Genomic DNA, 25,793 nt, shown 5'->3' on the forward strand with positions numbered 1-25,793 from the left:
TCCACTCCACTTTGCAGAAAGGGAATAGCATATACCATGATAAAGTTGGGAGGTGTGAGGAAGGTTGATGGTGGAGGGAACTCCTTGCCATATTGACAAGAGCAGAGACCTTTTAGCTGCCTCTAAATAACCCAAGCATCCAAACAAACAGAGGTACTTACAAAACAGTACTAGCCAAAAATGTTATTTTATTGTAAATAAAAGTTATACTTTGGCCCGGCTTTGCACTGCAAGCCCCGGTCAGTATAGATATTTATAAAAACAGAAAGACACAAGTGGTTCAAGGTCTTCTGTACACTCCAGGTTCAGTTGATAAACTTCACAATGCTACTGCTGGCTTATGAGGCACACATGGTCCACTTGTTAAAAATACTTAAGTTCCCCCCCTTTAGGTTTCAATAAATCAAACCACTTATTCCAATACAGACAATTTAAATCTATAGGTAATACTCTGGATTACAGATCAGCAGATTGAGAAGCAAAATGTGCAATCCTCTAGTTTCCACATAGCAATTTCATAATCATGCTGCTGTGCTGTAGAGGCAGCAATCTTGGTAGAAGCAAACTGCAATAGTCAGTGGGGCTTCCTTTCAACTGCTTTGGACTATAATGTAATAAAGGTATATTCTTCTCTAAAACTTTACCCTGAAATCAGATATTAGAACAGCCCCCATATCACACATCCAGGAATGCAGCTGTTCTTCTAAAGGCCAATAAGAGAAGAAATAAAGGCTGTCTGGCAAGGGTAGCTTTCTCCAATGCAAAAAGCTATTTTAAGATGTGTTTGAATCATTCACACCCACAGTAACCAAGACAGAATAATCCTGTTTAGCAGAACATTAAGAGGGTGAACCTGGAGGATACAGAATCGTCACGCCAAGCCCAAAACACCGTTATTTTCTTTCCTCACATATGGTTACAGTTCCATCTGGGAAAAATTGCAGTTTATCCTTCAGCAACCTGTTTTCTCATCTGCACCCATGGGGACAAGAAACTTACTGAAAGCAAAAGTGCAAATGAAAGTATCAGGGGGCCACAAAGTGCTTGAAAATGAGTATGAACAGATTAATGGGGCTTTATACTACAGAAGGAATTTACGGTACTTTCTTACTGGAAATGGTTGAAGTTACTGGCCATTTTTTGGTAATTGATTTAGCTGCAATTTTAGGGACAAATCAATCCTTCTAAATTGTTTTGAGTAGTAAATCAATCCATATGCAACAAGTCAATGTCAAATCCAGGTTGAAGACATCCAGTAAAGGTTATGCAAATGGATGTGCCCATCCAGTAACGTAAGTAAGATTTACACTGGTGACACTGTGCGCTGCAACAATTTAATCAGATTTGTAATAAACCTAACCAGGACTCCTGGACAAAGCCTATGGATAGATTGCTCATAAAACAACCCATTCCAGATATTTTATTATTGGGATCTATGCTATTTCTATGAAACGAATTCAACATTCCCACTGCCCCAATGGGTGCATGAGGAAACAAAGAGGTATTTTGGCTTAACACATTTTGTTATAAAACTATATTCAAATTTTCTGCAAAACCAGCTGCTTCTCTCCCCACTTTTAAAATTCATGAAGGTGTCAATTTCTTTCCCATCCCATAACAGTTGCTATACATATCTATAAAAATCAACAAATACAGCATAAATAAAAAAGATAAGAGGCACCATCATTTGTTTACATGATGTAAAAAGCATAACAAATAGGGAATGATATACACACATTTGTAAAAGTGCATTGCTGACCATACAAGTAATGCTTTGGCTTATTTCTTAGGCTTAATCAGAGGCTCTGGGTCTGGGTTCTGGAGTGTATCATACAAAGGGGGAGCCCAGCCAAAATAATCACATTATTGGAGACAGGTGGAGGGAAAGCCTGCTGCCGGGCATTTGCCAAGTCACAGGGTACACAGACCACAGTTTGGGCTGAGGGTGGGCATGTTTCAGGACAACAAACATTTCAGGCCTCTCTTCAAGTCCTTCAAACATGTTGGCAGGTGAGATAAAGGGGGTGGGGGAGAGAATCACTGCAGGTTTTTCGAGCCTCTGTTACCTGAAAGGAACAACTCACACAACGTACTTCCTTAAATCCTGGATTCTCCCCTCAGAAAACAGCACCCAGTCTTAAAAGTAGCATTGTGGAAGCCTTAAACCAAGCATGGCCAAACTTGGCCCTCCAGCTGTTTTGGGACAACAACTCCCATCATCCCTAGCTAACAGGACCAGTGGTCAGGGTCATGCCTGCCTTAAACAGAGCAGACAAAGCTACATTTACACCTTATCACTGCTACAAGGAAAGAACTCTTACCTTTGCTACATTTTATTCACATGATGACTGCATTCTGCTTCAGATATACTGCTGCAGGTCCACTGGAAGCATGTTGGCTGTTAATCAACATGTCAAGCTGGTAGGCTGCCAGCTTGTGATTTAAGTAAACATCTGTAGCCCTGTAAAAAGCTGAGGGATGGTAGCAATCCTCAACTATGCAGAGACGAAAACAGCTGGCTACCCTAAGACAGTGTCAACGTGCCTGTCGTAAATGACTCTTGGCTGGAAAGAGGAGGGATAAATTTTACCTCTTTTAAAGGCTAAGAACAGGTGATTGGAAGCATGACACAACAGAAGTACACATTCTTTTTGCAGCACAACACATTGGTCAAATTGTTCAGTTATCCTAGGAAGTGCATTTTTTGAAGCGAACATTTCTGGAATGTGAGCAGGTCCTTATGTTACACAGGCCCTGTCTGACTGCACCTGGTTCCCAGTCCGAGGTTTTATACAGCAAAACAAGCAAATTTCCCTTGGCCGCTAAACAGTTAGTTGAAAGAGGATACTGCTTAGATTGCCTGCAATGAAGTTTGTCATGACTTCCCCTTTAAAAATCCCCAGGATTCCTAGCCAAAAGATAATGCACATTTGAAATCAGGCCTTGTCCCTTTGTTTCACACAACTGCTAGATTAGATGACTCTATGAAAACACAATCACAAGTACAGCTTTTGCATAAATATCTCCCTCGCCTGTGCTGCTCAGGCATGCGTCTTCCATTTATAAAGCTATTTTTATCCAAGATCACATGAAAACCTCAAAACAAATGTCTTTATTAGGCTTAGCAGCAGTCTTTCACCTTTCCCTGAAATAAGACCTTGGCAGCACTGGAAATGTCTTTGGTTTGAAGGACTGGCAAAAAACTGAGTATGGCACCAGCGGCTGTTCTGCAGAAAATACCTGGGTGGAAGAAGACATCTAACAGATATAGAAGAGCCTGAAGTTTCAAAGGAACAGCATTTTCATAGGAAAGCTTTTAACAGCTGCATGATAGGCCAGCTGTATGAAACTCCCAATGTAGGGCTCTTTCTCATCAGCTGCGAGCAATAGCTGTCCTACGGCAACCCCTGTCTATATCCAGCATGTGATACTCTGTGCTAAAACAATCCATAAAAATGTCACATTCCATGATCTCAATAAATTATGCAAATAAAGTAAAAATCTGTATATATTCTTGTTTTTGATGATTTATTTGGCTTTTGCTCTTTGTGCAAGGGCACTAAGCACATGCCACAACTGCTGTATCCTGCTCAGCCCCCAGTGACTTCTAAGAAGTCACCAGCCCCTCTCAAACCCTCCACATTTAGAGTTTCTCTGCAGCCATGAAGACCAGAAACTTGCTTTGAAAAGAATTAAATTAAAATAAATAAAAGTTAGAAATACTGAATCTTAGGATGCTGATTTTTGTGCCAGATAATAAATCCCGTGTTAGCACAGTTATTGCATAGACACAGTCCTGAATTGCACCTTCAGACAGCCCTGTCAAAATGAAGCTCGATTCCCTCGTTTCATTCAGGGGCCACTGTTGTGTAGGCCTCGTTGTGCTTGTGTTCCACTGTAACCCCCATCTCATCATCCAGAAATGTGGATAGGAGAGAGTTAAAAGGCAAACAGAAAGAAAGTACAACTCTGCCTCCAGCTCCTTGGGTTTGTCATTATATAAAAAAAAACACTATTCACATATTCTTCTAAATCAATATTTTCTGAACACTTTCAGATGCTGAATACTTAATAAAATATATAATAATTATTATATATAATAACTGAGTCCATGTTCTCTGTGGCACTTGACAATAGTCCTGGGGAACTGCGAAACACAGAATGCTAGCCAACACACATTTTTGTAGCTTTTAGAAGCTATCACAAGTTCTGACACCACAAGCCCCCTTCCACTTTGGACCAGCTTCTGATACACAGCTACATTCAAGTGAGGTGGTTCCTAAGCCGCTCCCAGCTCGTATGCTTGTGGGAAGCATGCCACCAAACATTCCATGGCGGCAGCACAGGTAAGGACAGAGATGCAGATGTAGGTTGCACAGCTGCTAGAAGCATCAATCCAAAGAAGAATCTATCCAGATAAAAGCAACTGACGTCCCTGCCTTGCTCCTCAAACACCGACTGCCTCTCTAGGCAAATAAGACAGCTGTGCCAGCATTTATTTGGAGCTGCTGCTCGGATAAGGGCCACAGCACAGCATCCTCCCAAGGAGAAAATGCTAAAAGCCAAGGAAGAAGTACTGTTTCTGGGGAGGGCAATTCAGTATGGGAGCTGTGCAAAGTGATGCTGGAGCAGCTCTTCAGCTGAGGGTCTCTGCCGGGCTTCTACAAAGATCCTCTTTATAAAGTCCCGGCAAGTTTCTGAAATGTGGGAAGGCAGCTGGGGGTTAGTTGGCTGTGTGGCAATCTTGAAAATGGCTGCCATGGCTTCATACTCTGCCCAGGGCGGCTTCTCTGTTAGCATCTCCACAACAGTACAGGCAAGGCTCCTGGGGATGGGAGAACATAGAATTCAATGATCTGTATTAGAAAACGAAAGGCAGCACTGGAATTTCTTGTGGCAGTTCCTGTGACACCCACACAACGGGCACAATCGAGATAAATTAAGGAGGAGAAGTGGAGTTAGCCTGTTGCAACCTAAAAACAACAGCAAAGAAGCTTGTGGCACCTTACAAACAAATATATTGGGGCATAAGCTTTTGTGGATCATTTAGGAGGATCAGGACATAGAGGGCTGAATAGAGAACCAATATCAAACAAAGCTGAAAAAGCAAGTGACTCAGAAGCCAGATTATTTTAAAATTCTTCATCTCTTTGGCCAAGTCAAACTACGCCAGATCCAACTTTCAATTCCGAACGAAGCTAGAGAAAATGACAAATATTCTTACAACATAACTCAACTGGAGAAATAGCTTTGTCTGGAGATCCACTGAACTCTCACACCTCATTTTATTCCTACAGTACACAGGTACAGAAGTTAATTCTATTAGAGTTTGATAATGTGTGGTTTGCTATGCCTAATAAAGGATATATTATTATTATCATCAGAGTTCAGCTCTGGAAATTCAAAGAAAAGGCCACAGAGGAATGGCTTGAAGCTCTTCCAGATGTGGCCTCGGCAGGAGCTTTATTTTATTTTTTTATTAAAAAAATGTAAGAGGCAGCCTAAATGCTAGCCTTGCAGATATGCGATAAAGGACACATTCAGAAATGTGTCAAGGACACATTTGTAGACACTCAAGTGTTTGGCTTCTTAGGAGGAGACAAGAATTGAGCATGATGAACACTTCTCAAGGCAGAATTAATTGAAGAAAGGATGGCGTATATGATGATGGAAAAACTGCCCTTGGTTCTAAAAGTTCAGCCCCTTATCACTGAAAAGCTACTCTTACACACCTAGAGTTAGTGGTCAGAGGGTTAGCCACCTTTTACAACATAAAATTAATCTTTGCTAGGAAGTGAACTAAGTCCCTGCCCAAACACAGAGCAGATACAAGCAGCTGCAAGACTAACCAAGTATGTCATTTGAGTCAGGGGTATTCTGGACAAAAATGTCACTTTCCTTTTTCAGAAATGTTCCTCGTACTCCTAGTAAGAAGGTTAAAAGCTTATGGACTCCAGGTACACAGAAATCCTGGCTAGAACTATGCACCAAACAAACAGAACAAAGCAACTTCTCACCAGACGTCGGCTTTTCTTCCGTAACCCTCGCCGCTGATCACCTCTGGACTCATCCAATAGGGCGTGCCAGTGACAGAACGGATGCCGGTCCCAGACATGCAGATTGTCTGCAGCCGTTTGCTGGCCCCAAAGTCCCCAAGCTTCACATTGCCAGCCGAGTCCCGGAGAATATTGGCTCCTGAGAAGGGGGAAGGAAGGAGGGAGATGGGGAGGGAGAGGGAGAGGGAAGCAAGAGTGATTCAAAGTCTGTCACTAACTCTACCTTGCAGGGTATTAGCAGTCAATACATGAAGAGGGGAGCCAAGAAGAGGAAGAGAGACCAGGTTGAGGGAACTGGCTCAAGTCATGTGGGCATCTCTTACCCTTTATATCCCTATGTACAATCATGTTGCTGTGAAGGTAGCAGACTCCTTCAAGAATCTGCCGAGTGTACTTCCGGGTCACATTTTCCGTCAGTGCACCATAGGCCTTCAGCTGGTCTTTGACAGAACCCTTCACAGGAAAAGCAGGAAAGGTATTGAAGAGGGCTTCAACAACAAGGAAATAATCTTGCAAATCCACTGCAGGTCAGAAGCAGACGGCAATCACTTTCTAGAGGACTAGCTCAATTCTTACCCCTGGCATGTACTCCATGAATATGCTCAGGGTCTTCTCTGCTCGGTCCCTCAAGCACCCATAATACTGGACAATGCGCTCATGCTGAAGGTTCTTCAACAGCTGAATTTCACACTCCAAAGCACTCACTTCCTGCAGGCATGGAGAGAGCCAGTTAGTTCACTGCGCTAAGAATGTGTGTGCCTGCATGCTCCCCAATTGAGGAAGATGTTGTGGTGTGTTAAATCAGTTTCCCATTATGTCCAAACTGGGGGAAACTGGGGGATAAAGCACTTTTTCATACCAGGATCCTCACTCAAGTCCAAACAGTCAACTTCTGAACCACATTTGAACTTGGCAGCAGCGACAAGTTCTCCGGAGGAACTTGCCTAAAAATTAGTTTCCCCACTACTTTGATGTTATTAACAATTTCCACTTTGAATTATTTCTATTAGGGTGGCAAGCAGATTAACAAAATGGTTACTATTAGCTGATTAATAGGGGTCAAAGACAAATAAAGAGGAAGGTGCTTAGCTTCTCCAGCCTACTTGGGGAAAGGTGTTGGTTACTTGTGCCAGCCAATGGTAAAGGGAAAGGTGGTGGTGAAGTTTTGTAAATAATTTTGGCAGTCTTGAGTGCAGTGGGATTGCATTTGGGGATTCTAAGGGAAAGAACCAACCATGATATCTCTATACAAACCATGCTTCGTTCGAATGTCTGTTACTTAGCACGGTATTTCCAAATACGAACATTTACTTTAGACAGTGTTCCCAGTGGTATCGTTCAAGTACCTTGCTTGTTTCAGGACTGTCTGGGTCAAACTGGACCTGTTTTGCTGCAAGTTCTCTGGCTGTATCCACATCGTAGCACAAGTACACACGGCCAAATGCACCTTGCCCCAGGAGCTTCCCTCGCCGCCAATTAACTGGGGCACTTGGAGCTGCCAAATACAGAAGGAATTCTCAGTTTATAATGACATCCTCAAGAATAGTCTTCTACACCCGTCAACAGACGCTATTTATACCTGCATTACTAAATGAAACGGAGATAATTCCAGTCTCCAAGCTAGAGATGCCACCTATCAAAGATTCAAGTTGTGGCATATAATGTTTGGCTCTGATGATAAGAGTTCTTAAAACTTCACTTCTGCTTGATGGGCCTTTAGGACCACAACATCAGCTTTTCACACATTTCTCTCCGTCCTTCTGCAGTTTATAAGAACTGATATTAAACATCAAACAGTTTGATGTAGTGTCGCACTCTATCTTGTCAGTAGCCCCAGGAAAACTCATAAGCATTACAAGACATAGCATCTCATATTATTGTTCATTCTTAGTACCTGGTAAACAGAAGCTTTATTCCAAACCCTCAGGGTGTAGAGCCACTGAGAGTCAATTTTATCTGTTAAAAAGCCACCTGTGTTAGTGGCCACCCCAAAACCCTGTATCAATTTGAACAAGTGCTTCCTTTTGTCCATCTTGAATGCACTGGAAAGCACAATAGTGCTGCATTTCGCAAATCTGGAACAGACTGCTTACATTTGGTTGGAATGTTCCTCTCTTGCACGGTGAGAGCATTCTCACTGTCCGCGCTCCGCAGGCGCACCCGGGGGTCCAGATACTGCAATGCTAGGCCAAGGTTCTCCCCATTGGTGCTCAAGGAGCGGCTTGATGGCACTAGTGTGAAGAGGTTACCCTGGTGACGTCGAATACGCGGGAAGGTCCTTCGTCCTGTTAGAAAACGTTATGAAAGCAAAGTTTGCAAATAAAACTGTCTGGCTACAGGGTGGGGGTGGGGAATCAGGGTTGGGGACAGAGCAAGAAGCCTTTGCAGGTATGACTTCTGAGTTTGCAAAAACCTAAGCTTTGGACAACTCTGCTCTGGATTAATCCTGTAGTGCACAGGCCAACAACTTGCTTCACCAGCGGTTCGCATGCAACTCGCATGCAGAGTTTCTCTCTGTTCTTCTTGAGCTATTCAACTACAGGAAAAGAGAAGGAAGGAAAGTCTTATTCTCACTTGTATTTGTCACCCCTCCTGCTTCCATTGAGTTCTCCCAAGCAATTTCAAGAAAAGTGAGTCAGAGAAGCAGAGAGAGGCCTAGCCACTAGGGAAATGCAGATAGTTCCCCTTGGGAGAGATGTCTAATGGCAACCCTATCATTAAGATAAAAAGCAGGGTGCTTTCTTGCAGTGCAAGCACACCCACCGTCATTATAATCTTTGTGCTGCATGGAGACATGGTAACGCCGAGGGTAGGTCCCTCCTTTCTCTGCTTTGTCATGGATTTGATTCTCACGATCTGGATAGAGGGAGACAAAGCAAAACAAGTTAACTTATGGAACATGCACAGATGAATGACCCAAAGGGGAGGGAAATCCACGAGTCTCATGACTGGAAGAAAAGGTTCGCTAAATATGTTTAAATCTTAAATTCTAGAACCCATTGAAGTATGCAGATCACTGAAATCCAGCTCCTTTTCCACTGAGATGGCAGGGCAGATGGCACACAGCACTTTGTCTGAAAAATGCAGCCCACAGAGTAAGTTATTAGCTTATTTTCATCTTTGCCCTTCTGGTAGTTAAAATAAGTTTCTTAGTTTCAGTCCACCTCCTCCTTACAGGTGGTTTCAGGAGGGAAGAGAAACCAATGCATAAGCACGTATCCTGAAAACTGTTAATTCTCTCCCTGACCCAGCAACATTCAACCGATCGGTGGCAAAGGAATAGGAGAGGCAAACGAGATGTGGCTCCACATCCGTATCTTCCACCCTGATTAGACTAGAAGCCAGGTAACTGCTGGCAAGTGCACATTTCAAAATGTCTTTCTGCAATCGGAAAAGAGAATATAGAATCTTGACTAGGAGCAGCCAACACACAACAGAGAAACAAACAAGGTAGGAGTTTCTTTCTCCTGTTATCTGTCAACAACCATCAGCTCAAATAATTATTTTAAAAACTATACAGACATACCTGAAAAATCCTGCCTGTTGTCTGGGAAACTCTGGGCCTTGGACATGCAGGATTTTCTGTAGGAAAGACTATTTGGAGGGAGAAAGAATTAAGATTTGTACCTATAAACTGGGCTAAGAATGGCCTGTGTTACAACTTAATGTGATGCCCCCTCTCACGACTTAGGAAGAAGCTGGATAGCCTAAACCTGAATAAATTACAATCATTTATTCACACCCAATGCAGTATTGTGGGATTTCTGCATATAAACATATGCATAACTGAACAGAGAATTTACACAATCTGTTGGGTTCCCCCATCCACAAACTGGGTATCACTTTCAGAAAAATTCAGCCAGGGCACATAGCTAACTGTAAAATTCCCACCCCAAAGATGCAATCCATTTTTTGGCATATATTTTAAATTTTAATGTATCTTTTACATTTTTAAAAATATACGATCCAGTTTCCTCCCTCGTTGGGCAAAATACAGCTTTCCTCATTATAGTAATGCAAGTTATCCAGCTAAACAATCTGGATCCATTCCCATTTGGTTTTTGTCATCAAAGAACCTGATTTGGTTACCCTGATGCAATGCGATAACATATGACAAGGGGACTGAAAGACTGCTAGCTATCCTGGACCTCTTGGCAGCTTTCAATATCAGACACCACAGAGCGGGGGCATTCTGTTCAGGTGCAGGGCAGGTGGCCGAGAGTCAGGAACACGGAGAGCTCATATGGAGCAAGCTTTGGGATGTGGCTGGATATCAGATTCACCTAAGCTGGATACTGGAAACAAAGATCAGCAAGTGTTGCTTCAGCACTGGTCTTTTATATAGTATGGCAGAGAGTGGTGAAGCCCTGTCTCCTAGGAGAAAACCTGATCGTGCTTTAAAGAGGCTGTATTCTATGACATAGGCATGTGCTGCAGAAGGGTGTAATGTTTCCTGTGTCCCCTAAAAATGGAAAAGTGGAAGACTGGCTCCCCTCTTGGACTGCTAGTAGTTATGGGAAAGAGTTATCCAGCACCAAATAGAGGGGAAAGCTATCTCCTCTGGAATCAGAATTGGATTCTGAGGCCCGACAGGTTTAGGGGCAATGTGGTTCCACTCCTGCTTGAATTCCAGAAGGTAGTGCTGGAAGAATACTACTGTCCTCATGGCACCTGTGCTTATAGGGTCCTGCAGGGTTCCATCTCATCTCCCATACTTTTTAACATCTACATGAAACTGCTGGCCAGGTCATCTAGGGCTCTGAAGTAAGGTGTCATCAGTATACAGTGGTGCCTCGCAAGACAAAATTAATTCGTTCCGCGAGTTTTTTCGTCTTGCGAAGCACGGTGTCGGAAAAGTTTTGGAAAAGCTTCAAAAATCACCAAAGTCTTCAAAAACCTCAAAAAAGGCTACCACACCACGTGCTATGAGTTGCTCCTCGAAGTCAAGTCGCAACTGTATTAACGGTTTTAAGAAAAAGGAAACAAACTTGCAAGACGTTTCCGTCTTGCGAAGCAAGCCCATAGGGAAAATCGTCTTGCGAAGCAACTCAAAAAACCCAAAACCCTTTCGTTTTGCGAGTTTTCCGTCTTGCGAGGCATTCGTCTTGCGAGGTACCACTGTACCAATGACTAGTATTTCTCTCATCATATTCAAGGGAAGCGGTAGAGGTGCTGAACCCATGCTTGCAACAGTAAGGGACTGTATGGAGGCCAATAAAATGAATTTAGTGGTAAAGTAAATCTGTTTTGACTTTGACTACCAAACATTTAGAAGACATCTGAAGGCAGCCCTGTTTAGGGAAGCTTTTAATGTTTAATAGGTTATTGCATTTTAGTGTTCTGTTGGAAGCTGCCCAGAGTAGCTGGGGAAACCCAGCCAGATGGACGGGGTATAAATTATTATTATTATTATTAATTTACTACAGGGTCTATGCCAGGAATAGACTAACAATATCTGTACCTCCTAAGGGTCCTTGAGTATCTACAATTCACCCACAAATGCCAGGAGCAAAGAAATAGATGTAACTGAATTCATCTGGATAGCTCAGTCAGTAGAGCATGAGACTCTTAATCTTAGGATCGTGCGTTTGAGCCCACGTTGGGCAAATGATTCCTGCATTGCAGGGGGTTGGACTAGATGGCCCTTGTGGTCCCTTCCAACTCTACGATTATATGAAGAAAAGAGCTAACACAAATGAGACAAGACAAATAATGCTGGAGAGAGAAACACCCCAAGGTTCCCTGTCAATCTCACATGGAGGAAAATTCATTAGCAACCCAAACATGCCGAGGAGAAATTGGACGACAGTAAAATCAATTCCAAACCCATTAAGGTCCATACCTGTCTCCTGACTGGCCCAACGACTGACAACTGCCAGATATAGAGTTTTCAGCACTGCTTAAAGGATCCAGCATCTAGAAGAGGTCACAGAAAGTCAAACTCAGTATAATCTAAGACACAATACAATACGAAAAGGCAGAATGGAGAACTCTACCAAGAAAGTTGGGAAAGGGCTATGGCTCAGACAGAGAATGTGCTACACATGCGGATGGTCTCAGGTTCAATCCATGGCATTTCCTGATAAAAGCTGTAAAAGACTCTTGTTTGAGACCACAAGAAACTGCTGACAGGGTAGAAATTACTAGGTGGACCAGAGGCCTGACATGGTATAAAGGCAGCTTCTTATGTCATACTCAAAGATGAGGAGCACTTTACTGAACTCACACATTGTTCATTGGTCTCTGGAATGAATTCTCCTTCGCTGTTGATGCTGGTGTAGGACCCCTGACGAGCGATTCGTTGCTGCCTCTCTGGAACATACCCTGGAGGTGGTGAACTTCGACCTGTGGTCTGAGAACCTGAAGATTATGAATTGCTTATTAAAAGGATGCACAAGGTCAAGAGCACCTGAGCGGAGGAGGGACAGAATTGTTCTTTCCTGCACTTTTGAAAGACTCAGGGACAATGTTATTCAAAGTAACTGCAAAGAGACAACCGAGAGACTCGGAGTGTATCCTATGATATTAGATAATTGACATGTTGGCAGCCCCACCCACCTGTCAAAAGTGGCTTGTGGAGGGTGGGGCAGTTCTGCATCCAGTCCATTGGCCGGATTCACTTCCCCACCCCTGGAATAGAGAAAAGGCTATTCTTTAGTGTGCATTTCATCTAAACAAAAGGCCATCATTTTATACCTGCTGCGCTTGACACTTAGTTCAATTATTTTATGGAAATTCAAATGTGGGCTCTTGCTAACATAGGAACGCTAGATGTTGTGCTGTCTAAATTCCTTAGAAGTATTTTCTCTGTTACAGGGTGTGTTTTGGATGCTGCTCTGCAGTTTAAAAGTAGTCTCCCCCCTCCCGTCCCCCGAGTCTATTGACTCTGATCAAATTTAACCCTTCTGGCTTCTTTTCTTTAGTTCTGCTTGATTCACATGGAAGCAGTTAGATGAAACTATTAATTTAAGTAACGAATTGCCAACCTTCTCGGACCTGCAGGCATATTTTGAATTTTAAGAGTGTGCTGGGGGTGCCTGTCACAAAATGGCTGCCATGGGGGCACAATGTAACTCAACATTAAAGAGATTAGAGCCATCACTACCTTCTCCACCCTACCCGAGACAACCTCATACTTTGTGTGAGAAGTCACCTATGCCTTGCTGGTTCTGAGAATCTTCGCACTTTATATTGTCAGTATGCTGAAATACCCAACCTCAAGCAGAGCTGCCTCCGTATGACTGTTTCAAATTTTAAAATAAGCCTGCAGATTTCTCTTTAAATCTTGTGTTTAAAGAGCTCCAGGCTACCAAATTTTAAAGGTTAATATATATTTAGCATGTACAGTGGTACCTCGGTTTAAGAACAGCCCTGTTTATGAACTATTCGGTAAAAAAACTCCGCAAAACTGGAAGTAGTGTTCTGGTTAGTGAATTTTACCTCGGTTTACAAACGGAACGGTGGAAGGGCACCGGTGGCGCGAAGCCTCACTAGCGAAAGCGCGCCTCAGTTTAAGAACAGACTTCTGGAACGGATTAAGTTCGTAATCAGAGGTACCACTGTACTCAAAGAGAATTCTTTTTGTTCCTTACAATGAAAACTTGCAATACACTAGCACCATCTTCTGGCTAATGGAGGAAGCAGGAGGATATGATATTGTGTTGTGAGTCAAGGATAAGCTCCTTTTCAAACCATGAAATAAGGTTTTCAAATAAGGAATTAAGCCCTCTTTCAGGTTGAGAGTTGATTCTCTTTTTTGCATGGAACACTTTCATCACAATGGCCAAGATGACCTGTCATAGCACCATCCTTCATTCTTCTGAAGATCACCGAGATAGGAGTGTATCAAATTATTTTAGAAGTATTTTTTTCTTTATGAATTGTTTGAAGGCAGACACGTTATCTGCTTAAGGGTTAGTTCCCCATGCCCTTTAAAACTGTGCTTGTAAATCCATTATTACTTCTATCCTGTTTTTCTATAACAGCCTGCACTTGAAGCAAATAAAATGTTAAAACACAAATATTTCTTACATTAACAACTAAACAGCAGCATGAAACCAAGAAAACTTTAAAAATAGCAGAGCAGTAATAGCCTGTCTGAGTGAATAAGTCTTCTAAATCTACCTAAATGAAGAAAGGAAATGAAGCCTGCTGCATCTCCCAGAAGACTGCTATTCCAGAGTCTTGGTGCCACCACTGAAAAGGCCTGCCTAACATACTTCCAATGGTAAGGGGTTGGAGAGCAGGTTCTCCAAGGCCAGTCTTAGGTTCCTGGCATCTGTCTGTCTCAGGGGACAATGGAGGAGTGTGCCTTTGGAGAGGGGGTGGACTCAGGGGGTAGACAGGCAGAGTCATATCAACAAAGGTGCCCTTGAAATTACCAGGTTCAATGCTATTAAAGCAACTGGAGGAGGAGAGGACAGAAGAGATGTGACCCTGTGGGAAACTCAGTAAACCTGCTGTATCTGGAACTCAGTGCACAGAGTACAGCTGAATGGGACACAGCTGTGGGCAGCCTAAGGAAGGATCAGCCACCTTGGGCCTGCCCATAAAAAGCAAGTCTGGAGTGAGAGACTAAGGTTACACCGGCTGTTTCCAGGGAACTTTTCTCGTTGTGAGACTTTTGTGAGTGAGCTGAGAGTTTGTCGGATCCTGAGTGAGAACCCGGAGGCTGAGAGAGGAGGGTGCATCAGAAGGAAAATGAATTGAGATATATATATATTAGCAACTTTGTTTTAATGTAACATTTTTATATGTAACTGTTTTCTGTAATATTTTGTTTAAGTTGACTGTTGTTGCTTCTGCTTTTTGTACACCGCTTAGATATTTTGAATATATTAAGTTATATAGAAATAAAATAATCAATAAAATCAATAATCTATTAAAGATTTCAAAAATAAGCACCTGTGCTTTAAACTGAGCCCAGAAACAAACAGGTAACCAATGTAGTTAATATTAGATCGGTGTCATATGGTACAATTGTTGGCTTCCAGAACATTCTAGTAGCCACTGTTGGTAACAACTGTAGACTCTGGACCATATTTGAAGACAGTCCAACACAGAGAACAGTGCAGTAATCCAATATGGATGAATAAAACTGATTTGGAACAAAAACTGGAATCAAGAGCCCAATGTCATGGGCCCCTTGGCTCAGTCAGGATCCGGCACACACAGCTCCAAGCTCAAGAGGAAGGAGAAGCAGCAGATGGGGAGCTTGAAGGTCCTCCTCTTGTGGTTTCAAATGTCAGAGAGAAGGAAGATGATCTGCTGGTTCTCTCCCATGCTGCTGCTGCAGAACTTTATCTGTGAGAAGGACGGACTTCGGCCAGCCAGAGAGAGAGAGAGAGGCTGAACAGGAAGAAGTGCTGGCAGAGCTGGACAACACGGTATTGTCACAGAGACAGGTGCCACTTATGAAGGCGAATCAGATGTACCCACTCTGACAGAGCACGCATACATGTGCATAGCAAAACCACAGGCAGAGAGTCTTGCAAGTGAGTTTGCACCACTCCCATCTTTAAAAGCTTGGCAGGAGGGGCATATCAACTGCTGGTACAACATCACAGCTTCCTTTAAGGATATGAGCCACTTAGCCTGCTCATGTAACTTAGAGCCTTGACTCCTGGACCAGATGTTTGCTTGTGGACATGTACTGCTATTAGACTGAATGAAGACCTCTTCCTTACTTTCAAATAAGAGTTGCTGTCATTGGGTTTGGGGATGGGGGCCTGACACCTAAAACCTAAAGTTTTTTGTTTCAATAATGTTGACTTTCAAGTCAGCAGCAAGAGACTGTCCTAGAAGGCTGAATTGTCCTCTCATGATTTCTTAATGCTTCTCTCCACATGTATATGTGTGCGCGCGCTCAACTGAAAATGACGGTTCAAAATATCTGATAAAAAAGGGAAACTTTAGAGGCTGTTAAGTGACAGCCTAAAGTGTTTGGAGGAACAGAATTGTTGCTAGTATAGACTGAAATTAATGTCAAAAATTTGGCTTCCAGGCCACTAGTACTCACTGATGGACAAGTGCCTGCTTCTGGTTTCAGGTGGCTGGAAGGCAGTGTTCACATCTCCCATGGATTGAGAAGTTTTGATTCTGACTTGCTTTGGCATTCCAGAATGGGATGATGAACTGGTCTGTCAGGGAGGGAGGGAGAGAGAAAAAAATAAGCAATTTGAGTTTGGAGGGACTTAATATTTTAATTCCACGGACAAGCAGCCCAGGGAGGAAAAAAGGATCGTTGCAACTAAAAATGCAGTCTGAAATATATTCCCATTTGCTCTGGGGGGTCAGATCATGTAGTCTGGTAGTCTATACAAAACAGTGGGCTCCACAGATGTTTTCTTTGCTTTCCAACTGGGATGATAAAGCCTGCTTTCAGTTGTTGGGTTTTCGATTTATCGCAGCAAGGCTCTGAGTGGAACAAGTGACCAAACCCACCTTGTGGACTGGGCATCACTGTTTTGCTTAATGACTGGTAAGGGCTTATAGCAAAAATGAGACTGCAGCACATTATGTTATTTTTACTTACATGGTTTCTGTCCTGAGACAGCAGTAATATTCTAAGGCGTTTCACATTTGCACTTCGGTCTAACAGATCTATTGCCTTATCGAGGTCATCTTGACTTTTCAAAGGAATAGATAACTACAATGCAAGAAAACAGGCACTCAGTAAAAAATTACATTTTAAATCCTCCAGACAACAAAGGGATGAAATTGTGAGACAGCAAGATAGAATTTTAAATGCTCTTAGGTTGAATTATGTATGCCTACTTGAGAGTAAGCCCAATGAACTAACAGACTTACTCTGAATTAAACTTACAAAGGCTCAAGGCTGTAAACAAGTTATAGTACCCCTGAATATCCGGATATATTTCTGGTTGTGTTATTTTTGCGGGCAGGTAATATCCCACCCACACAATCTTCTTGATACAGACTGCAAAAAACTCAAAACCGTCTCAGAAGTGGGGGTCAGAGAGAGGAGAGAATAGAATAGAATAGAACAGACCTTTATTGTCACTATACCACCTGTATGCAGTGCATTTAAACGTGCCCCCCCCCCATACACTCAGTCTTGTTAGCACTCTGTGTGCTTGTTGGAAGTCAACTGCATCACTATTTTTTTTTCTTTCAGCAACCCAACAGCCCACGGGTAACCTGACTGACTATACTTCTGTATCTCCTGCCCGAAGGTAGGAGATTAAAGAGGTGCTGGCCAGGGTGTGAGTCGTCCCTAAGAATTTTCCTTGCTCTCCTGAGGCAGATACAATACAGTGGTACCTCTGGACGCGAATGGGATCCGTTCTGGAGCCCCGTTTGCATCCAGAAGCAAATGCAACCCACGCCCGCGCATCGTGATTCGCCGCTTTTGCGCATGACGTCATTTTGACCATCTGTGCGAGCGGCGGAACCCGGAAGTAATGTGCTCTGTTACTTCCGGGTCGCCGCAGCGCACAACCCGAAAATACTTATCCCGAAGCTACTTCAACCCGAGGTATGACTGTACTTAATATCTGTTTAGTGATTTCAAGTGTTTCAAATGCTATGTATTATCTCGTTCTAATCTTTAAAAAACATTCCTGTTAAGGGTAAGTCAGTGGGTTGTATCCAGACTTAGTCATGCTTGGAGTTGGCTCAACGAACTCAATTCTGTAAGCATGACTAAGTTTGGATACAACACAGTATAACTATTTCTCATATTGCAGACTGTGGTATTGCAAATGAACGGGCAAGGTTTCCATCTGCTCTGCCACCTGAAAAGGGAGCCAATAAAGGGCTCATATCTTCAGCCCACAAATACACTTGCAAACTGCCAATACTCTTTGGTAATATTGTCCCCTCATGGGACTACCTTGATCTGGGCAAGTGTGTTAGTTGTCCATGTGAAAAGCTACTTTTGCCTCTTTTCATGCCCCCACCCTTGCCAAGGTGTTTGGATTTTTCAGAGTGGTGGTATTTCTCCTTGGATCTGAATAGCACTGTTTGAGAACAAAATGTGGGCATATTTTGGTACCTCGTTATTCATGTAATGGAGATCTAGCGGCTGCCCAAAAACCGTTTTCACTTTCTGCTGCACATCTTCATAGTGGACAGGCCGGGCAAAAGCGATAATTCTGAATGAGATAGAAAGATACTGATAATACAAGCAGAATGAGCTCTAAACAATCCATGCAACAAAAGCAATTACATAAGCAGCAGTGTTTTCCCTAAACTGTTAACCAACCATGTGCTGAGATTCTTAGGTGCTCATCAGCTTCACACATATGACAATTGTGCGTGAGAACTGACAAAATATCAATTTAGAAGATATTCTGGCATATAAACAGTATATACATTAATATACAACAAACATGAAAAAGCAAGCAAACAGAATTAAGAAAAATAAATATATGCTACTCTATACAGCATGTGTGTGATACTCTTGCAGTAATGCAAAAATATTATATGGCTGTATACTAATTGTGATTTGACTTTCCAAAGCCTACTAAATAGTGACCACAGTTCAAAAAATCTGTTTTATTGTTCATTTTGGGGTCTTTGATAGTATGTTAATTTGATCATATTTATAATCGTCCAGATTTTTCCAAACCAGTTTACTATTGTTGTGGGATCTCCAGCTCTCCATTTCTGGCACTGCAGATTTTGGTAAGTTAACTATTATTTTGAGATCTACGCTTTGTACTTGATCTTCCAAGCATTCGAAAAACATTGCTTGAGCTCTCCATAACATGCATGATGGAAAGCAAAGTTAACTTAAAAACCTACTATGTTCAACCATCTAAAAATGCTGTCTTCATTATTAAAAAAAAACACCACACACAACTCAGTAGTCTACAACATTTTTTATACAGTAATGAGAAACCAATCCAATAATAAACTGAAATTATAACACTTGGACACTGTGCACACAGCTTGGCTCACATCTGCACTGAAACTCCTTATGAAAGGCAAATAGCTCATTAAACACGCATAAGCATTTGAGCTTCCCCACCCCGCCACTGGGTTTTTTCAGAGCAGCAAAGTCATGATGGATTGGGGTAATTTTAGGCAGACCATTCCCGACTTAAATATTTGTGGTCAGATCTGGCAGCTTTGCTGAAATCAAACACATAGAAATGCATTTTGAGAGCAAGTCTTACATAGCTGCATAATTACTGCTTGCATACAATTGAGCTTTTCTTTTCAGTGGGTATGTAAGACAGCCATACCCTACCGAGTCCCCCATTTCAAAGACACCTGCTTGACCAGGAAAACATACAAGATGATCGCTAAGGGGGCTGGGGTTTCACTTCCAAGTTAGCTGCAGCACTGTGCTGTGTTGCAGCGTGGATCAGGCTGCTCCTGTTGTTGACAAAGATGAACTTCCAGTGCCCCCATGTCACTGGAAATGTAGCATCTCCTGGGTGTGGCTGCTTGTACATATTTGTCATTTTGAATTTCAAAGTGAAGGTTGCATTCAGCTAGGTTTTACTTCAAGATCCACTGAAATTAATTTACCTAAGCTATTCACGCCCAAGCACTTCAGTGGCTATAATCACAGTATGACCAACCCTAGATGCAACTCAAACTCTTTTTTTAATCATACAATCTTTGCATTATCTCTTTGAATATTTATGTTTGAATGGAATTTTGCGTGTGTGTGTGCATGTGTGTATGTATGTATGTGTGTGTGTGTGTGTGTGTGTGTGTGTATATATATATATATATATATATATATATATATATATATATATATATGCAGGTTTTGGTGTCTTCGGGTGTCTTCCCGTGTAAGAGTCGGGGTGTCTGTGCGACGTTTCGACGAGGTCTCACTCGTCATCTTCAGGCTGGTGCTTTCGGCTTCTTGTTACTGGAACAGAGCAGAATCTGGTGTTTGAGTTCCTATAAATACTGTTGAGGGGTGTGGTGTATAGCCTCCAACGTTCTGGGCAGAGAGGAAGTTCCTAGATTAGTGTGCCTCTTCTTCTTTTGTTCCTTAATTACTTGAGGGATATCTTGAGTGGTTTCATGAGTGATATTCTGAATACCACTGGGTGGGTCATTAAGTGTAGATTAGTTGCTAAAGCTTTTGTGTCTTGACCTCTTGAGCTTGTGAAGAGTTTTTCTGAGAAGATGGCTGTGCTGCATTTAGTTGTGCTCTGGCTTGGCTTCGTGTATAGGGGCGAGCTGTGGTTTTGTGCCTTGTGCCAGCCAGATCTGTGTAGGGATTGCAGGGGGGTGCAGCATCCGGAGGTGCCACTATAGTTTGGCTACTGGATGGAGTCTGTAATATGTCTGTGGAGAGGGTCTGGGTTTGGGTCTGGTGTGGTTGATTGGTGACGGCGTTCTGTGTGCCTCTGGTTCTGGTGTCGGTTTTTGTGGGGAGGGCTAATTTCCAGATGTCTGGCAGGCGGGACGTGTCGTCACGCTTGTTCATGTTGTGAGGGTGTTTCTCTATCTCACCACACCCCTCAACAGTATCTATCTACACCACACCCCTCAACAGTATTTATAGGAACTCAAACACCAGATTCTGCTCTGTTCCAGTAACAAGAAGCCGAAAGCACCAGCCTGAAGATGACGAGTGAGACCTCGTCGAAACGTCGCACAGACACCCCGACTCTTACACGGGAAGACACCCGAAGACACCAAAACCTGCATTCCTGTACCCGTGAAAATCTACGAAAGCATATATATATATATTCAGAGAAAACCACCACCATCTCACTTAACTTAAAAATTATATTTATGGTATGGAAAGGGTTTGGAAGGTTTTTTTTACTGTGTTATGTTCATTTCATCTGGCCTCTTATTCTGATTCCTAAAAATATTTATGTACCACCATATCTTTTAAAAAAACACACAAGCAGTTTACAGTTTATTTATATTTAATGAAAACACATTCACATTTAAAATCAGAGTCCATCGACTATTATGTAAATGTATTTTATTAATTGTCTGCATAAGCCTGGCAGCATAGAAAAGTCCTCACCAGGTGTTTAAAGGTTGCAACTGAAAGCATCTGCCCCAAAATGTATAATCCCTGCAAAACATGTGACTGTAAACCAACATGGTGCCCCCTCCAGATATGGTTGGACGACATCTCTCATTATCTGTGACCACTAGCCATGTGGACTGGGGCTGATGAGGATTGGACTAACCCCTGGAAGTCACCATATTTGGGAATAAGTTGTATTGAGCTCAGAGGGTAAGACAAATAAACATGTATTGAACTCACAGGGACTTACTTCTGAACAGAAATGTCTACTGGCATCCTATGTCAAGAATATCAAATGCCCCCAGAAATCTGGAATATTTCTGCACAGGACTCACACATAAAATGTCTGTGCCTAGGAACTGAAGTTGGCTCTGCACAACCAACATCTTAAAGCTATAATGCTGGCGTTCACAGATCAGAAGGTAAACAGTCTGCATACCAGTTACTCTGTACTCCCCTCGCATAACCCCACAGAAGAACAGGGATCCACATTTTGGGCCATATATTCAAGATTGTGGATTGATGCGTGAGCTACCCTGATGTTCTTATGTAAAATGTGGGCAGATCTTTTCCGACCCTTTTCTTGCTTAGTTAGAACTTTAAGACTGGATACCACCCAATGTTTCTTCCTTAGAGAAGGCCTACTGAAATCAATGGACAGCCACTGATTTCAAGGTGTCTTCTCCGAATATCGCTTAATTTTAACTATGTATAGGGAGCCACATCTGGTGTCGTAATGACAAGGTGAGTTAAGGTGGCATTTTAGGGGAGGGTAAGTGACACCTGTTTATTTAATTAGGGTGGTATATAAATTCAATAAATAATAATAACTAAAACAGCTCAGGCTAATAAGGATACATCAAGGTCACTGCCTGTAGGAGCCAAACTCGGTAACATATTGTAACTCAGGAGAGAAATTCTAGGAGTTGGAAGTCCATAGAAAGGCTACTGTTCAGCATTACCCCAGCTAACGTACCCTACTTATGTATTTTTAGTTATTAATTGTTAATAAAAATGGTTACTTAATACAAATCAAATACACAGAAACAAACAGTACATTCTGTATTATTTTTCACTGCTCTCCTAACAAATTGAGTCAGGTTATCTAATGGGTATCGTAAACATTTGCAATTTCTACTGGATTCAAAATACAACTACCTTATAAAGAATGCAACAGGATCTTTCTTGTATTAGTCAGGATGTTGATTCCTCTAATTTATCCCTATCTAATTTATCACTGGTTATCAAGATTCTTTAGCAAACAACTAATCCCTTCATTAAAACCAGATTCAAATTATACTAAGCACACAAAATGTACTCAAAATATAGTTAAGTATGTGAAAAGAAGACAAAAACTTACCGCTTTTCCCCATTATATTCAAACTTTATCCGGATGTCATTCTGCCAAAGAAGAGATTGTTAGTTCACCTGCTATATGTTTGGGCATTTCCTTCCTTCCACAAAACAATAAAATATATTAGTGAGTTAACTACAGAGCAGAAGTTGTGGATTTGTTTGGCTTTGCTGTAACTACTCTGTGCAGTTAATTTTAATTTCTTCCCTTTCATGAACCCTGTTTGGTAAGCTATAATGTAATTTCCAACACAGACCTTAAGACTATATGGCAAAACTGAGGTTAAGTCTCGGGGCACTTTGGAATTTTGAAGGGAAAAAAGGCATGTCGCTCCAGATTGTGGGTCAAACTAAATCTGATGCTAAGTGTACCATGCTTTTTTAAAAAATAAAAATATCATCCACATCTTCAGAATATGGATGGTTTTATTGGGGTGAAATCAGAGGCCAATGTTTTTGAAGGAGGAGCACCAGACCTCCTTCTGTGTTCTCCTGTAAGGAAGGTGAAGGGGGTTCTCAAGGTGGCTGCTGGCTAGACCCCAGAATGTTCAAACCTTTGGGGCTTTTGGAGAGTGTGCTAGTAAGGCTTCCATTCCAAGGAGGACTGGAATAAATGTGGAGCAAATTCATTTACCCCCCCCCCCAGCATAGTATCATGGAAAGATTGCTACATCTCAGAAAAATTGTAGCTGAAATGCAGCACAACAGGGGAGCCATGCATCTCAGCCATGCAACTAGTCTTGGCACTGTCTTGGCTAGAGGTCACATGTGAGTAAGGATTATGAACCCCACAGCTTCCTCATAATCTACAGCCCCACTGAACGAAGTGTCCCAAGGTTCCTTTCAATGTATATTTCATGCATGCCTCCTCATGCTGGGTATGGTAGGAGGTTTGAGCATGGAATGTTCTTGTTTGCTTGTTTTGTTAACAGGTCCAGTCATGGCCGAATCTGGGGTTGCGGCGCTCATCTGGCTTTATTGGCCAAGGGAGCCGGCGTACATCTTCCGGGTCATGTGGCCAGCATGACTAAGCCACTTCTGACGAACCAGAGCAGCGCACGGAAACAGCGTTTACCTTTCCGCCGGAGCAGTACCTATTTATCTACTTGCACTTTGACGTGCTTTTGAACTGCTAGGTTGGCAGGAGCAGGGACCGAGCAACGGGAGCTCACCCCGTCGCGGGGATTCGAACCGCGACCTTCTGATCAGCAAGTCCTAGGCTCTGTGGTTTAACCCACAGCGCCACCCGTGTCCCTTAACATATTTTAGTAAAGGTAAAGGTACCCCTGCCCGAACGGGCCAGTCTTGACAGACTCTGGGGTTTGTGCGCCCATCTCACTCAAGAGGCCGGGGGCCAGCGCTGTCCGAAGACACTTCCGGGTCACATGGCCAGCGTGACAAAGCTGCATCTGGCGAGCCAGCGCAGCACACGGAACGCCGTTTACCTTCCCGCTGGTAAGCGGTACCTATTTATCTACTTGCACCCGGGGGTGCTTTCGAACTGTTAGGTTGGCAGGCGCTGGGACCGAGCAGCGGGAGCGCACCCCGCCGCGGGGATTCGAACCGCCGACCTTTCGATCGGCAAGCCCTAGGCGCTGAGGCTTTTACCCACAGCGCCACCCGTGTCCCAAACATATTTTACACACACCTTAAAATATAAATGTCTCCTCAATTTCTAACAGTATAAGACGGGGAAGAAGTTTGCTTACCTGAGCCTTTTTGTCCTCTGCTGCACACACACACTGGTTGCTCAGGACAGCTGAGTTGCTGGTACTGTGCTTTTTCTTAAATGGGAAGAAAAAATACAATGTTACATTTGTAAATGAAAAGGGAAAGCTGGACTTATGATTATGTTCCTCTCTGGTCAGCAAGCAGGAGAGGAGGCAGCAAGCATTAACTGCACCCTGTCCAAAAGATGGGGCTGCAGAAAAAAACCTGACCTCATTTCCAAGGAAGAGACCCATCTCAATTTCAGCAGAATCAATGTTACTAATAATTCAAGCCATCTGGAAAGCTACATAACCCACCATGACAAACAGGAGTGAAACATGAAAAAGATAGAACTCTCTGGACAGAAAGGCATCCAAATTGGTCCTTAGGTGAGGTTGGGACTGCACTCACACAAGCACAACTCTCTCCTATCACATGTCTTCCCAGTGTGAGTGAGACTGCCTGCTCTCCAGCCCGCTGACCAGAGAATCTCATGTTCTCTGTCTGGAAGCAAGAAAAGCAGGCAGCAAAAGAATGTCCAAAATAAGGCTTAGCGCTCAAGTTAGGATAAGAGGAATTATAGTTGCTGTAGCACAGGTGGCTCACCTGTGTGCCTCCAGATGCTGCTGAACTAAAATTCCCACCACTCCTAGCCATTAGTCATGTTGGCTGGGGCTGATGGGAGTTGTGGTTCAGCAACATCTGGAGGCACACATTAGTCAGCCCTGGTTTACAGTATTAGCTGAAGGACTCTCCATGAAAGAAGGCATCTGCAGTGGCCAAGGAATTAAGTTTGAATAGCTATGTTGAACTTTCACTATGGTCAAAAAATCTCAGAAGAGTTGGTCAGATGAGTTTTCCTGCCACTGATTAGATTTTGAGCAAAGGGCTTAGAAATGAAAGAGGAGTTTAACCATGAAGGCTTGGAGCATTTATTATTGCATTTATAAGATACACTTCAGTGTGAGACTCCCAGGGTGGTATACAATTTAAATAAGAAAAAAAAACCTTAGTAAAAGCACAGGAGCAGTAGCTGGCACTGCCATCTGTGGGAGTAGGAGATAATTCTTTGATGCCCTGGTCTCCTGCTTGCTGAAGGAAAAATTTAAATTACCTGTGCAATAATAAGAAAAGCAGTTGGAAGGCTAAAATCAGAGGCAGGGAATAGGAGAAGAAAATCCAAAGCAAACATTCTAATTTCTAAATAACAAGACCACCCAACAAACGGCAAACATAAGGCACCACCTTCTGACCTGCCTTGGTTTTTATTAGGATAAAATTGTGAAATCCATTTGGCTCAGCAGGCATTATGTTAATAACAGCCAATTACAAGGCAGGCAAAGCAGCAGCTTTGAGGAACATACTACCTACCTGTCTGTTTGAATGTGGAGAGTCTTTGGTTTTCATGCTTTCAAAACCAGACAATCTGGGGCGCCGGCTCATCTTGAGTGCAGCCAAATCCTTCATGATAGATTTCAAGGCCTCCTGTTCATCTGTAACAATAAATGAGGAATTCTTTTGAGCAGACAACTTTTGGATGGAGAGGGATCTTTCTTTCTTTCTTTCTTTCTTTCTTTCTTTCTTTCTTTCTTTCTTTCTTTCTTTCTTTCTGCTCTCAGTCCGATACACATCACACAAAGATGTTTTTACATTCCTTGCAAATACAGTGGTACCTCTGGATGCGAACGGGATCC

The 25,793-nt window shown here is 42.7% G+C and overlaps 1 protein-coding gene across 1 annotated transcript in view; it reads right to left on the bottom strand.

Annotated features, from left to right (window-relative positions):
* Positions 1 to 168: 168 nt before the first annotated feature.
* Positions 169 to 25,793, bottom strand: part of MAP3K3 (mitogen-activated protein kinase kinase kinase 3) — a 38,828-nt gene continuing 13,203 nt past the window's right edge. Inside the window, exons 2-17 of the mRNA XM_082194873.1 lie at positions 25,471 to 25,592; positions 24,099 to 24,173; positions 22,397 to 22,437; positions 18,073 to 18,172; positions 16,591 to 16,704; positions 16,075 to 16,195; positions 12,283 to 12,416; positions 11,899 to 11,972; positions 9,583 to 9,650; positions 8,820 to 8,912; positions 8,150 to 8,341; positions 7,403 to 7,551; positions 6,633 to 6,764; positions 6,380 to 6,509; positions 6,018 to 6,195; positions 169 to 4,825 (exon numbers count right to left, since the gene is read on the bottom strand). Of these exons, the coding sequence (XP_082050999.1) occupies positions 4,597 to 4,825; positions 6,018 to 6,195; positions 6,380 to 6,509; positions 6,633 to 6,764; positions 7,403 to 7,551; positions 8,150 to 8,341; positions 8,820 to 8,912; positions 9,583 to 9,650; positions 11,899 to 11,972; positions 12,283 to 12,416; positions 16,075 to 16,195; positions 16,591 to 16,704; positions 18,073 to 18,172; positions 22,397 to 22,437; positions 24,099 to 24,173; positions 25,471 to 25,592 (1,952 nt within the window). The 3' untranslated portion in view covers positions 169 to 4,596. The remainder of the gene's footprint in view (positions 4,826 to 6,017; positions 6,196 to 6,379; positions 6,510 to 6,632; positions 6,765 to 7,402; positions 7,552 to 8,149; positions 8,342 to 8,819; positions 8,913 to 9,582; positions 9,651 to 11,898; positions 11,973 to 12,282; positions 12,417 to 16,074; positions 16,196 to 16,590; positions 16,705 to 18,072; positions 18,173 to 22,396; positions 22,438 to 24,098; positions 24,174 to 25,470; positions 25,593 to 25,793) is intronic.

The sequence above is a fragment of the Podarcis vaucheri genome (genome assembly GCF_965113315.1).
Source record: "Podarcis vaucheri genome assembly, chromosome: 13".
Classification (NCBI taxonomy): domain Eukaryota; kingdom Metazoa; phylum Chordata; class Lepidosauria; order Squamata; family Lacertidae; genus Podarcis; species Podarcis vaucheri.